The 13885-nt window shown below is 50.4% G+C and overlaps 1 protein-coding gene across 7 annotated transcripts in view; it reads left to right on the forward strand.

Annotated features, from left to right (window-relative positions):
- CC2D1B (coiled-coil and C2 domain containing 1B) overlaps positions 1 to 9068 on the forward strand; it is a 14570-nt gene extending 5502 nt beyond the window's left edge. For 6 of the 7 annotated variants that reach the window (XM_033866727.1, XM_073789808.1, XM_033866728.2 and 3 more), the window contains 18 exons: positions 141 to 300; positions 496 to 677; positions 859 to 934; positions 1038 to 1148; positions 1231 to 1361; positions 1575 to 1647; positions 1848 to 1984; positions 2402 to 2519; positions 2603 to 2775; positions 3184 to 3309; positions 4307 to 4365; positions 4453 to 4569; positions 4956 to 5029; positions 5177 to 5235; positions 5463 to 5514; positions 5993 to 6092; positions 6259 to 6349; positions 7561 to 9068. In XM_033866727.1, coding sequence (XP_033722618.1) covers positions 141 to 300; positions 496 to 677; positions 859 to 934; positions 1038 to 1148; positions 1231 to 1361; positions 1575 to 1647; positions 1848 to 1984; positions 2402 to 2519; positions 2603 to 2775; positions 3184 to 3309; positions 4307 to 4365; positions 4453 to 4569; positions 4956 to 5029; positions 5177 to 5235; positions 5463 to 5514; positions 5993 to 6092; positions 6259 to 6349; positions 7561 to 7689 — 1968 coding nt within the window. In that variant the 3' untranslated portion in view covers positions 7690 to 9068. Of the gene's footprint in view, positions 1 to 140; positions 301 to 495; positions 678 to 858; positions 935 to 1037; positions 1149 to 1230; positions 1362 to 1574; positions 1648 to 1847; positions 1985 to 2401; positions 2520 to 2602; positions 2776 to 3183; positions 3310 to 4306; positions 4366 to 4452; positions 4570 to 4955; positions 5030 to 5176; positions 5247 to 5462; positions 5515 to 5992; positions 6093 to 6258; positions 6350 to 7560 lie in introns of those variants that run through there. The other variant, XM_033866734.2, reaches the window with a different exon arrangement.
- Positions 9069 to 13885: the final 4817 nt, after the last annotated feature.

The raw sequence follows: 13885 nt of genomic DNA on the forward strand, positions 1-13885 counted from the left end.
GGTGAGGCACCGGAGGAGCTTGGGCCAGCGGAGGGGAAGCCTCCCCGCCAGCCTCGCAGAGGGGAAGGATCCTGGGCCTGTCCTTGAGCAGGGTCCAGGCCGTGATGGCTGGCTAGGTTTCTGGTTCTTCTCTCCCTCAGACTCTGGAGTCCCAGCTGGCTGCTGTGAGGAAAGGCAGGAAGATCAGTGAGGATGAGATCCCACCTCCAGTGGCCTTGGGCAAGAGGCCCCTGGCCCCTCAGGAAACAACCAGCAGGAACCCTGAAGCAGAACCCCCAGCTCCCCCCTCCGTGGAGCCAGGTATCTGGAGAGAGTCAGATCCCATCCTGGTTCCCAAGGTCAGAGCCCAAGGCCTGCCTCCCCATCCTGTCATTGTTCCCTTGCTGTCAGTCACACCTTCCCTAAGAGGTCCTCAGGCCAACCAGACCTGGAGGCACTGGTGACCTTCTTCTTTGACCTTCATGTCCTCTCTGTGGACTTTTTGTTTCTCCATAGACAACCCCTCCCAGCCTGAGACAAGCCTCTTGGGCAGCCCTAGTATTTCTGGGCCCCCTGATTCAGACCCAGACCCACGGGCCTTGCTGTTGGCCCGACAGAGAGAGTACAAAGTGGCTGCCCTGAACGCCAAGCGGGCTGGAGACCTAGATCGTGCCCGAGAGCTCATGAGGATTGGGAAGGTATGGCATCTGGTTCAGAGGTCCTGTGTCCAATCCCTCATTTCACAGATGGGGCGGTGACCTGCTCAAGGTCACACAGCTCGACTGGGCTTCAGTGAGACTGGCCTGGGGGGGAGTTTTTCAGCCCAGATCCTTGGGGTTCCCTGGCTTATGCCCACACCTGCTTTTCTTCCTGCTGCAGAGATTTGGGGCCGTCCTGGAGGCCCTGGAGAAGGGGCAGCCTGTCGACCTGAGTGCCATGCCCCCAGCACCTGAGGGTCAGTGTGGGAATGGGCGGGGGGAGCCTGCTCAGGCTGGGGCTGGGGCTGGCCAGGCACCCCACCCACACCTACATCTACACCTCTGCTCTGGGTCCCCCAGACCTGAAGCCCCTCCCACAGGCTTCCAGGGCCTCCACAGCACCCGCAGAGGTACACCCAGCAGTAGAGCGAGTGCAGCCAGTGATGGCCCCTGACATCCCGGCCACCCCAGGTAGGACCGGATGATGAGACTATGGAGTGGGGGCCTGGGGGGAGGCAGGCAGAGCTGAGGCCGTCTCCTTTCTCCTTTCAAGTGGCCCCTGCTGAGCCACAGACAGTGCTAGACGCCCTGCAGCAGAGGCTGAACAAGTACCGTGAGGCAGGCACCCAGGCTCGGGGCAGTGGGGATGAGCGCAAGGCCCGGATGCACGAGCGTATTGCCAAGGTGGGCCTGCAGCCTCCCTCCTTGGCTGGCTGCTGTCTGTCTGCTCCCTGGTCTTTGAGTCTTCATCTGTCTGTCTCTCTCTGGAGCTCTTGCTGCCTCAGGGGTGCTTTTTCCTCCTGGGGCTGCTGTCTTTGTCCTCTTCCTGTCTCTCCCTGAGTGGAGCCTGCAGACTGCTGCCCACCATCAACCCCTCCCTCCCTTCCTTCCCTGCAGCAATATCAAGATGCCATTCGAGCCCACCGAGCAGGACGGAAAGTTGACTTTGCTGAGCTGCCTGTTCCTCCAGGTGAGTGGGGCTTGGCCTGGGGGCTTATGAGGTCCCTGAGCAGGATGGGGGGAAGGGGAAACGATTTCTCACAGATCTGCCTCCGCTCTGGGGGAGGCACCCATCCCAGCCGTGCCCAGGAGGACCCACACAGGACCGGCAGCAATCGGGTGCCTCCCCAGGGCTACCCGAACCCTCTCCCCGTTGTCTCTCTTCTACAGGATTCCCCCCTATACCTGGCTGGGAGCCCACTGTGGGTACCGAGGAGGACGTGGTGGCAGCTACTTTAGCAGCTGCCCAGAAACTGGCCTCCTCGGAGGATGCAGCCCCCGCAGAGGAAGACGAGGACGAGGACAAGGTTTGGCTGAGTGCCCGAGGCTCCAGGGGTTGGTGGGGGGAAACAGCAGATGAGGGGTGAACCCAAACACTGGTGTCCAGCGAGGTAGATATTCTTTCTTCTACTTTACAGAGAAAAAACTTGGGCAAGGGCACCCAGCTAGGAATTAGCAGAGCTGGATTCAGACCAAGGTGTTTCTGACTCCAGAGCCCAGGTTTGATCCCCATTACCCTGCTGTCTCATGTTGGGAGGTTAGCTCAGAGAGCTTTTGAGGCTTCTTCTAGCTCTGAGACTCTCTAGGGCCCACGAGGGAAAGCCATTCCTTTCAGGTCACACAGTGAGTAAGTAGTACAGTGTTAGGAAGAGAGCCCGAGTCTGGAAACTGCCATGGCCGGGGTGGGGAACAGCCTCCTGTGACAGCCTCCTGGGCACCTGCAGGATGAGCCCCCAGCCCAGGCCCCAGTGGCCAAGAAGCCAGCACAGCCTCTGGTCCCTTCATCCCGGCCCCTGCCTGAGCCCAAAGCCTCGAGTTCTAAGGAGTCACTGAGTCCGGCTGGTGAGTTGGGGAGAAGAGGGATGGAGGAGTGAAGGCTCTAGTGAGAGGCAGGCATGGCTCTGACCAGCGTCCCCTCCCTCCAGTGCAAGAACAGGTGGCCCTGCTGCAGGCACGGAAACTGCAATACCAGCGGGCAGCCCTGCAGGCCAAGCGTGGCCAGGACCTGGAGCAGGCCAAAGCCCATCTGCGGGTGGCCAAATCCCTTGAGGCTCAGATCATCCAGGTGCGGGCTGGCCGACCTGTGGACCTCTCCAAGGTGAGTGTCGCCTGGTTAATGAGCAGCAGGACTTCTCAGGCAGAGAGGCGGGTGGCCGGCTGGACATGCAGACTGAACAAGGTGGCTGCTTGGAGGAGGTGGGACCTGAGTAGGATGTGGTGACAGCTGAGAAAGCCTTGTGCTTATGCATCTCTCTGTCCCAGGACCCCAAGAGAGGCCAGGGGAGGCCAGGGGGGCTGCCTGTGGTGAGAGCTGACCAGGACGGGCAAGGCCAGAGGAAAGCAGAGCATTGTAGCAGCCTGGGATAGGATGGCAGGCAATGAGTTCCCATCACTGGAGGTTACTAGAGGCTGGAGAAACATTTCGTTTGGATTCCTGTGTCTGTTAGGCTCAGTAGAGGAATAATCTAACTCTTGAGGCCCCTGAGGGGCCTTGTGACCTGGGCAGGTGCCTTCACCCTTAACGGATGAGGAGGGCGACTTCATCCTGATCCACCATGAGGACCTGCGACTCTCTCAGAAGGCTGAGGAGGTGTATGCCCAGCTACAAAAAATGCTTCTGGAGCAACATGAGGTCAGTAAACTGCTTGTCTGTCCTCCCCTTTCAGTGCCCACAGCCTCCCCTTGGTGAAAGGCAAGATAGGATTCAAATTCTAGCTCTTCTGCTTACTTGGCTGTGTGATCTTGGGTAAGGCACTTCCCTTCTCTGAACCACACTTTCCTCATCTATAAAATGGATGATTAATGCCCCTCTTGCCAGGGTGGTTATGAAGTTCAAACAGAGTGCAGGGGGAATTACTTTGAAGATGGGAGGAAGAAGTGTTTGGGGAGACAGATATGCGTGTGTGTGTGTGTGTGTGTGTGTGTGTGTATGTATGTAAGATATACATAGATGTATAACTGGGTGTATGTGTATCTATCTGAACGGCTGCCTGCAAGTCTGCTTTCTAAAGTGATACTTCTATTAGGTTTTTTTTTTAATTTATTAATTAGTTTATTTTTGGCTGCCTTGGTCTTTTTTGCTGCGCGTGGGCTTTCTCTAGTTGCGGCAAGCTGGGGCTACTCTTCATTGCTGTGTGCGGGCTTCTTATTGCCGTGGCTTCTCTTGTTGTGGAGCACGGGCTCTAGGAGCACAGGCTTCAGTAGTTGTGGCTCGCGGGCTCAATAGTTGTGGCTCGTGGGCTCTAGAGCTCAGGCTCAGTAGTTGTGGCGCACAGGCTTAGTTGCTCCGCGGCATGTGGGATCTGCCCAGACCAGGGCTCGAACTCGTGTCCCCTGAATTGGCAGGCGGATTCTTAACCACTGCGCCACCAGGGAAGTCCCTTTCTGTTAGGTTTTAATGAAGAATAGGAGTTTGCTAAGGGAATTTAGGGGAATGGCTATCCTCAGGAGAGGAAACAGCAAAAACTCAGAGAAGTGCAATGGGACTTGGGAGCAGTGAACTTGAGGTACGTGTTGGAGGAGAGGGGTGAGTCTACAGAAGGTTGGACCTTTCAGAAGTCAGGCCTCGAAGGCCAACCTAGACGGGTCCTGCTCTGGACTCTGGATTCACTCTGAGCCCCCATTTTCAGAAGTGTGTGCTGTTCTCCAAGCAGTTTATGCACCAGGGCAATGTGGCCGAGACTACCCGGTAAGTGCGGGGCTGGGGCTGGAGCTTGTGGGGTGGGGAGCAGAAAATGAGCCCTGCCATGCTGATGTGCACACCTGTCCCTGTCAGGTTTGAGAATCTTGCTCAAGACCGCAAGAAGCAGCTTGAGATCCTGCAGCTGGCCCAGGCCCAGGGCCTTGACCCTCCCAGCCACCACTTTGAGCTGAAGACATTCCAAACTGTGAGGTGCCAAAGCCTAAGGGAGACCGTGGCTCCAGGCAGGGACTGGGCAAGAAGCTGGGAGCCAGGGGTGGAGACTTAGGCCCCTTGAGTGAAGCTTCCCAGGCTTGACCCTGAAGTAGGCCCTGGGGCTGGGGAGCAGTAGGACATGGTGCCTGTCTGTGAGGAGGGACTCAGAGCTGTGTGGTGGCTGGGGAAAGAGCCCTGGACTAGGGGTCACAGACCGAGGTCTGCACGCCAGCTCTGCTGCTTCTACTCAGACAAGCTTTGCTTCCCTGGGCCCACTCTCCTCTTGTCCACCACCCTGCTGGGTGGGCAGCCACTGGAAGAGGGGACCTTTTCCTACTGCTCTCCTTCACTTTGGGCTCTTTCTCCTTGCTTCGTGGCTCTAGGATCTTCGCAGAACTGAACAGCACAGAAATGCATCTGATTGTTGTCCGGGGAATGAACCTCCCAGCCCCTCCAGGTAGCCCTAGGGCCACCCCTACTCTAAGAGGCACTTGTCTAGACTCTCCACTCCTGGCTGCTTAAGGAGGCACTGGCTCTCCCTCTGCATCAAGTGCTGGACTCCTGGCTACTCCCTCTGACCCTGACTCCTGCTTCTCCTTCATAGGGGTGACCCCTGATGACTTGGATGCTTTTGTGCGGTTTGAGTTCCACTATCCTAATTTGGTGAGATTCAGGTAGCAATAGGATCCTGTGAACCCCATCTTCCCTTCCAGGGCCCTGTGCTCTATTTCTCCCCATCCCTGGAGTCTGGCTATAGGGAGGGGTTTGAAGACCCTTGGGCCCATTCCCTCTGTGGGTCCCTTCCCTCAGCATTGATGTAGCCCAGAGTTCCTGGCCCTGTAGCTCTGTTTTTTCAAGCTGTCCTGACTCCTCTCTTCTCACTGCTTTAGGACCAGGCTCAAAAAAACAAAACAGCTGTGGTGAAAAACACAAACTCTCCAGGTGAGGACCCACGTGAGGGCTGCTTTCTCCTCCCTCTCACCCTCTGATATATCTGTGCAGCACTTGTGTTTCCAGAGTGCTTTCAGATCTATTATCTTACTTGGTCTTCTCAGCTTAGGAGGTAAAGGCAGGTATTACTACTACTTCTCTAAGGTAATTGGGGAAACTGAAGCTCAGAGAGGTAGAGGGACTTGCCTAGGGCCTCACAGCAAGGAGATGGTGGAAACAGGACTTGAATCCAGGAATCCTGACTCCAAATTCCAAGCCTTTCCCATTTTGGTTTGATCTGTGTCTAACAAGAACTGTCCAAGTGGACTTCAAGGCCAGGACCTCGATGCTCTCTCTACCTCCCTCTGGTGGCAGTGACTCCGAATTGCAGGCAGAAAGATTGAGAGGAGAGGCCAGCCCTGAGCCAGTTTCCACTTCGTCAGGAAATCCCTGAGAGCCAAGTTCCTCTGTGTTCTCCCCACTCTTGCAGAATTTAATCAGCTCTTCAAACTAAACATCAACCGAAACCACCGGGGCTTCAGGAGGGTGATTCAAAGCAAAGGAATCAAGTTTGAAATCTTCCACAAAGGGTGAGGGCTCTGGTCAGTCACACTGCCAAGGTGGGCTGGGGGGAAGGATTGGTTTCTGTTGCTGCTGCTGCCCCTGCTACCATTCAGTTTTCTTGTGCTGGGTTTAGCCAGCTCATTTCTGCCTTCCCTGCCCAGTCCAATCCTCTGCTGACTCTTGGCTTTCCAGATCCTTCTTCAGAAGTGACAAGCTGGTCGGCACAGCCCACCTGAAACTGGAGCGTCTGGAGAATGAGTGTGAGATCAGAGAGATTGTGGAGGTAGGGTGGGCAAATCGGAGGACTTGGCAAGAAAAGAGCCAACGTTCACTGAACATCAGTCCCTGTTGTGGGTTTTCTGTGCCCATTAATTTAAAAATATCCATAAGTGTGCTATAGAGTATGTGCTATGCCCATTTCACAAATGAAGAGATTCAGAGGGTCTGAGAAAATTTCACAGCGTCACCCAGAGAGGAAGTAGCTACAGTCCTTCCAAGACGCTCTGCACTACTCAGGCTCCCAGGGACGGTGGACTAGGGGGCTTTTGAGGGGCCTGATCACAGCTGTCAACTTGGCACACACAGATTCCTAGGTGTCTGGGGGCAGGTTATGGTTGAGGCAGTTGTCTGGCAACGTGATGAAGTAGAACAAGCTCTGGACATAAAGTTGATAATGTATTTCCTGAGGAGGGACCCACCAGAACACAGCTAGTCCGTGTTTAGGAATCAGCCCCAGACAGCTCCTTAAGCTTCCCTGAACTCACTGAATTTCACAGGGACTCCCAGAACTTGCCCCTGATGATGAGGCAACTAAGGTTCCCAGAGGAGAAGGGTGTTCCACAAGCTCGGACAGAGCCTCTCTGGCACAACTAGGCCCAGACCCTGGCTGATGCCTTCGTAGGCTGGGGCTTTTCCCACTACATTGCCTCTGCCTGTTAGGGGGAGTTCTTAAGTGGGGCCTGTATCAGCCCCAGTGAGGTTGGTTAGACTTCACAATTCTGTAGCACTGCTTTGAACTCCAGCCGCCCCGTCTCCTGCATAGGAGGGAAGTAGCGTGGCGGCTGGAAAGACAAGCACGTCCTGACCTTGCTGCACAGTGGCTGTGTGACGGTATCATTCACTTCTCTGGGCCATCTGTGAACTGAAGTTTTGGGCTCAGTGATTTTTCAGGCTGCACCTTGAAGCCAGAGCATTTCTTCCAGGAGTTGCCAAGGGGACTGTGGGGAAAATTGAGTAAGCAGAGCTCTAGGTTTCTCACTTCCACTTCAGAGCATTGGTGCTTATTTGGATTTACATATGACTTTTTTAATAAGACTTACCTAAAACCACCACCATCAAACAGCAGGAGGGTGGGGTTGTCCTGAGATGGAGACTCTGGTGTTGAGATGCAGGATGCTTTTAGCTCCTCTCTCTCCTCACCTGTGAGCACAGGGAGCTCCCTGCTCCCCACCCCTTCCCCCTCAGTTACCATCTCCCTCTCCGTGGTCCTCACAGGTCCTGGACGGAAGGAAGCCCACTGGGGGCAAGCTGGAGGTGAAGGTGAGGCTGCGGGAGCCTCTGAGTGGCCAGGATGTGCAGATGGTCACCGAGAACTGGCTGGTCCTGGAGCCCAGGGGCCTGTGAGGTGGGCAGCTCTCTGGGCCCTTAGAACCTCTGTCCCCTGCTCACTGCCTGGGCCCTCCAGGGACCCTTCCAGTACTCAACTCATATCTAAGGAGAAAGCCTAGGAATTTCTCATCTGTGAGGAAGACCAAGAGGCAAAACTGTTGGTTGGGTAGTGCTCAGGCTCAGTGTCTCGTGATCTTCAGCAGAACTGGGGAAGGAAGTTAACTTTCCCAGGTCTGTCTTCAGGAAACCCTTTCTAAAATCTACTTGTACATTCACTGCAGTTTAGACTTCCTGAGCTTTGTGCCCTTGTGCAACAGAGGGTCAATGTAGGGAGTGGAGTCAGGCCAGCAATTCCTCTCCAGCTTCCCCCCCCCCCCCCCCGGGCTTTGCTGGCGATAGCGGTCATTGTACATAAAGGAGATGCTGCTGCACAAGCACCAAAGACCTGTTAAGTACTTGCATATTGACCAGGCCCTAGTCTTTCCTGTTGCTGGCCCCTCCCCAGGCCTCCACCCAAACAGGCTGGATTCCAAGATTCCCCCTACCCCTCCGTCTGGGGGAGGGCAAGGACAGCCTCACTGCTCTGCCATGGAGCCTTGTAACCCCTTAACCCCTGGGTAGCAACTGCTTGCAGCTTGCCCCAGCCCCCAGTTGCACCATTTCTAGATGTGCCTTTAAAAGATAGAACTGTAAGGGATGGGAAAACTCGAGTGTGATCTGGACACCCCGCCACACCCCCTGCTTAGGGCGGGGGCAGGGTTCTGTGACTCCAGGTGGCCAGTGGCAGCCTATCCCACACAACTCAGTTTACCCCCTCAGTTTGCCCTGCCTGTGCCTGTGCCTTGGTTCCTGACAGCTGCTGCACTAGCCTCCCTGCTTCTCAGAGCTCTCAGTGGAAGTTTGTTCAGGACTGTGTGGTGGGAAGTAAGGGTAGGGCTGTGTTGGGTTTGGTCCATGTACCTAAGACTGAAAGAATGTTAACTAGGAAAGAAAAACTATATATATATGTGTATATATATTATGTAGCTGATTTTATTTAAGAAACTAGGTCTAATTAACTCATTGTAGGGGATTTACACTCTCCTCACAAAGTAACCATGAAAGTCCTAAACAAAAGCCCTGCTGCTCCCTGTCACTTTTTAAAGCCAGAGTGGCAGTAACATTTGTTAATTGACAGAAACTGCTGCTATGGCTTCCTCTAGAGACAGGGCAGGGGAAGCCTTGCCTCTTCAGCTCATCACCTAGGGAAATCCCTTCGTTTCTTCCCAAGAAATTCTCCTTTGGCTTTGTTTTTCTGAATGGATGGAAATAATGGAGGGATTTATAGTTGCAACAGATTTAATGTTCAAAACTGCAATATTCTACATCTCTTAGAAATAAACTTTAATACCGCATCTTTTTTCCCCCTTTTTTTGAAGCATTAAGTTCAACAAAGCATTCCTGAAGATAATTTTCTAAGGCTTTATGTAAAGCAGATACATTCAACTTACTGATCACTATAGCATTGCAAATGCACAGCTCGGGGATTGAGCTTTTGTGTGTGTGTCTTTTTCTGGGATGGAGCCGGACCATGCTTCCCTGCCCTTAAGAGCAGAGCTTACAGTGGGTAACAGAGCAGGGACAACAAATAACTTTTCTGAGAGCTTGCTGGCCAGTCTTACCTATCAGAGTGAACTACCAAAAATTCCACTGATGTGAGCCTTAACCCTTAAATGCAGTCATATCTATATGTCGTACAAGCAGCCATCTAGAATGAAAAGGAGGGTTGTTAGCCCTCCTAAGGTGGCCTAGAGCAAAGAGGGGTGGCAAAGAGGGTTCCTGACTCAACCTAGTCTTCCCCGCAGGGTTTGCACCCAACTCACCAGTGCTAAGAGGGCTTGAAGCTTCTGCCAGCCCTAGGAATTTCTAAACTCACTCCTCTGCTAGAAATTTGATAGGAAGTTTTCTGTGGCTCAGAGATTTCCCATCATAACCTGTTCAATTTCATTCTGCTTAACTGCCCTTTGCTTTTTGGAAAACAGAACTTCCAGGCTGAGAGAGGCAAGACAAAGCCGCCCACTGGACTTAGAGACTAAGGTTCTTAAAAGGCCTTTGTTTTAGCCACGGCATGCAGGGGTCACTGGCATGGGAGGAGCCTGCCCAGCTTCATCTTCTCCTAAGAGTTATCCAAAGGCAGCAACTCAGCATCGCAGATTAGTGACTTATGAGCAGTCGAGAACCAGCCACAACCCAAATCATTTTTAAATTTTAAAATTTCTTTTCAATTTAGTGCAAGGCACATTTTCTTTTGAATTAGTGAACTGAATAAAATATGGAAGAAATTTATCTCAGAATCAGGAAGTCTTGCTCACAATTAAAGGGCAGACTAGTTTATTATTTTCCTTTCTTATAGCACTATTCTGAAACCTGCATTGTTGCTTCCCAATTTTTGAGCGCTTGTTTTCCAAATATGTGTGGGCAGCTCTTAAAAGATCTTGCCCCTTAAGTAAAGGCTACAGGGCTTCCCTGGTGGCGCAGTGGTTGAGAGTCCGCCTGCCGATGCAGGGGACATGGGTTCGTGCCCCGGTCCTGGAAGATCCCACATGCTGCAGAGCGGCTGGGCCCGTGAGCCATGGCCGCCGAGCCTGCGCGTCCGGAGCCTGTGCTCTGCAACGGGAGAGGCCACAACGGTGAGAGGCCCACGTACCGCAAAAAAAAAAAAAAAAAAAAGTAAAGGCAACTGCTTTTAAGATGAAACTGTGGAGCTGAGACTGGTAGAAGGTAGAGGCAGGTAGCTTGCACCTGGTCCAGTTCCATCACAGATAGATTCTTCGCTTCTCTGGGCCTCAGCTTCCCAAACTCTAAAATGGGCGTTATCATTCCTATTCTGCTCCTTATCCCTTCTGGCTACATTACAATCCTCCAAATCCCATTACTGTCATTATTAAAATTATTTTAGCATTATTATTAAAATAGAAACCACCGTCACAAACTTGCTCTAGAAACAGTGTTAAGCAGATTGCCTGCTTGTTGTCTGAAATGCATTAAATGCATAAATTATTCCCCAGATGACTATTTATGATAGAAGTAAATTCAGTTGGAAATTCTGAGCTCACCAGCATTCAGGAAACACTGTGCATGAGGGAAGACACTAGATGGGAACTTATACAGGGCAAAGTTGCATATTTCTGTAGCCCTAGAGTCTGGTAGGTGCTCAGATAAGAGGTGATAAAAAGAAATGGAGAAACTACACTGCCGAGCATTTGGTAAGAATTTAGTTTTTAAAAATTTAATGTTACCAGAATGGCAATTTCTGTTCCTCTTTATAAGGATCTCTGTATCTCAATCTAAGTTTACATTATAGAAGAATCTGCCTTATTTAGAAATGTGATGTTTCAGTTCTATACAACATACAGTGTATAAAAACAAAAATGAAACGAGGGAAAACAGTGAACTAGCTTTGGCTATTTTATGCCCAATTCCACAAGATGATTTTACTAAACATAAAGGACACTTTATGCAATTGAGAATGGACCTGACTGTGCAGGGCCAGAGTAGGGGAATTTAAAAGTTTGCACTGATCCCAAAAGGTATGGATAACTGCAAGATCTATTTAGGTGGCAGGAAGAAAGGTAACTTCTCTAGGAGGACAGAACCAAGGGAGCCAGCTCCTACAGAAGCTCCGATTTATATTTAGACCAAGCTAGATGTTACACCCAAATACCTACTACCAGTATTATTAACCCTGTTATTAATACCCCTGTTATTAACAAGTGCATCCTGTGCCTGTCAGGTTTGGGGGGTGACAGTCCAAGGGCTCGGTCCTTACAAGCCGGTGTTCGGTGGGCTCCCATTCTTTTCTTGCCTTAGAAGCTCCAAGTCTACGGGAAAGGTCACAATCCCAGCTCTCTGCAGCCACCATCAGCGAAGGCTGTGGAGAGGCAGATGTAGAAGGTTGATTTCCCCCACCACGGAAGAGAACTATACCTAGCTAGACACACTTGGGCCTCAGAAAACAGCTGTTGCCCTAAACGTAGTTCCACAGCCTGTAATTGCCAAGTGCTAAGCCCAGCTCCAGCCACTGAGGAGCAGCCTCTCACTGTCTCAGAGGCCCGCGCTAGCTTCCAGGGGCTTCTTGGAGTTGTGCTTTCACTGAAGAGGGACCAACCTCTCGCTTGGCCTGGGTGTTTAGAAGATGCCAGTGCCAAGGAAGTGAGTTGCCCTAGAGCAGTGTTTTTCAAACTGTGGGTTGTGAAATCTATTTGGTCTGTGACCAAAATAAATTCTTAATGAAGGAGAAAATGATCAGAGTGCATCACATATATTATTTGGTAAACCAAATATTATTTGGTAAATAATTTGGTAAATCAAATCTTGGCTTCTAATACCACTTCCTCTTAAAAAAAAAAAAAAAAAAACAGGCTGATTCCAAGGCTGGGACAGGGTTAGCCCAAGATGGCCCTGGGGCATCTTGTTAGGCCAGAAAAGGAAGTGTTCAGAAAAATGTTAGGAGCATGTCACAAGGATGTGGGAGCTCACCTGAAGGGGTTCTCTCTGGCCAAAGCTGAAACCATTTGAGCACCAAAATAATGAATCAGAACCATTCAAAAAGTAATCCCAAGTCCATAATGAAAACTAATTACATGAATAAATAAGAAAGAAGGGCTTTTGCTTATAGATAATCAAGTACAACTGATAAAGGTAGAGGAAGTGCTGGAATTGAGAAATCATTTGTAGCCATTATAGTAAAAGATCAATTCAGACAGGAAACATCAGAGAATGCTAACTTGTAAGGGGAAATTTCAGTGAGCAAGATATCTGCATGATCTGCAAATATCTCTACACGTATTGGTTATTTGTTCCAAGGGGGAAAATATACAGTGGACAAACTGGACCACACCTTGACCAGGTGATGAAAATTTACCATCAGTGAGGGGCAGAAGGACATTAAGTAACCCCTAATGTGGGTCACTTAAGTGACCCCTGTTGTGTCCTAAGAAGGACACAACATCACTTAGGTAGGATTCTGGCCAACAATGTGTAATTCACCTAATTATGAGGAAATACCAACTGAATGCAAAATGAGGCATTTTCTATTAAGAAATGAGTTGGGGGAACCTTATTCACCAAAAATACCAATGACATAAAAGATAAAGGTGAGTCATGACAGCAACTTACCATGTCTGTCTTATCATGCTGGAAGCTTCACTGGAGGGGAAAGATGCTGTGAAGGACATTATTGGACAGATGCTAGGTTAAAGTATCACACCGAAGTTGAGAACTGTCCTATGGTTATGTAAGAAAATGTGCTAATTTTTAGGAAACAAACATTCAAGTATTTAGGGATAAAGGGCTATGATGTATGCAACTTACTCTCAAGTGCCTCAATTTTTTATGGAGAGAGAAAAGGAAAGGAACACTGATAAAGCAAATGAGTTAATCTGTGAACAATAGCTGAATCTGGGTAAAGCATACGTAGGTGGTGGTGGTGGTGGACTTTTTAACTTGCCACTTTCCTGGAAGTTTAAATTATTTCTCAATAAAATATTTTTTTAAATACCTATGGTGTAGGGAATTCCCTGGTGGTCCAGTGGTTAGGACTCTGCACTTTCACTGCCAGGGCCCAGGTTCGATTCCCTGGTCAGGGAACTAAGATCCTGCAAGCGGCAGGGCATGGCATGGCATAAAATAAAATATCTCTAGTGTATATTGTAACTAAAAATGTCTTGGGTATATTCTGTCAGCTTTCACAGAAAGGCCCGATTCAGTGTCTCATCCACTCTGGCAGATCTTGAGAGATCCTGTAATTGGCTCTACTATCCAGGTGACCTCATTTACACTGAGTCGCCCTTCCTTGAATAGAAGAGAGATAATCCTTTGGGTCTTTGATTCACTTCAATAAATAATCTAGTAAAAACAAAAAATCTAAGTGTGACTCCTACTTGAAGTTGCTGTGATGTAACTGGGACAAGATCAGCGTGAAACTGTCCTTTTTATATCCATCCTATACAAAGAGTTCAAGACTGATGCTTCATTTTTTATTTCCCCTCTGCCCTCCCACCCCACCCTTGGTGATGGCTGTACCCATCTGAACATTTCTGAGCACAAGACCAAAAGTAAGTCTTAAAACAGAGGAGCAGAACTCTTGTCTAAACAGTAACAGAAGGGGATTAGCTGCAAGGATAGCGTAACTGTGGTGCAGTAACAGAAGCTGCCCAGATCTTCTCGGTGG

The sequence above is a fragment of the Tursiops truncatus genome, chromosome 1 (genome assembly GCF_011762595.2).
Source record: "Tursiops truncatus isolate mTurTru1 chromosome 1, mTurTru1.mat.Y, whole genome shotgun sequence".
Lineage (NCBI taxonomy): Eukaryota > Metazoa > Chordata > Mammalia > Artiodactyla > Delphinidae > Tursiops > Tursiops truncatus.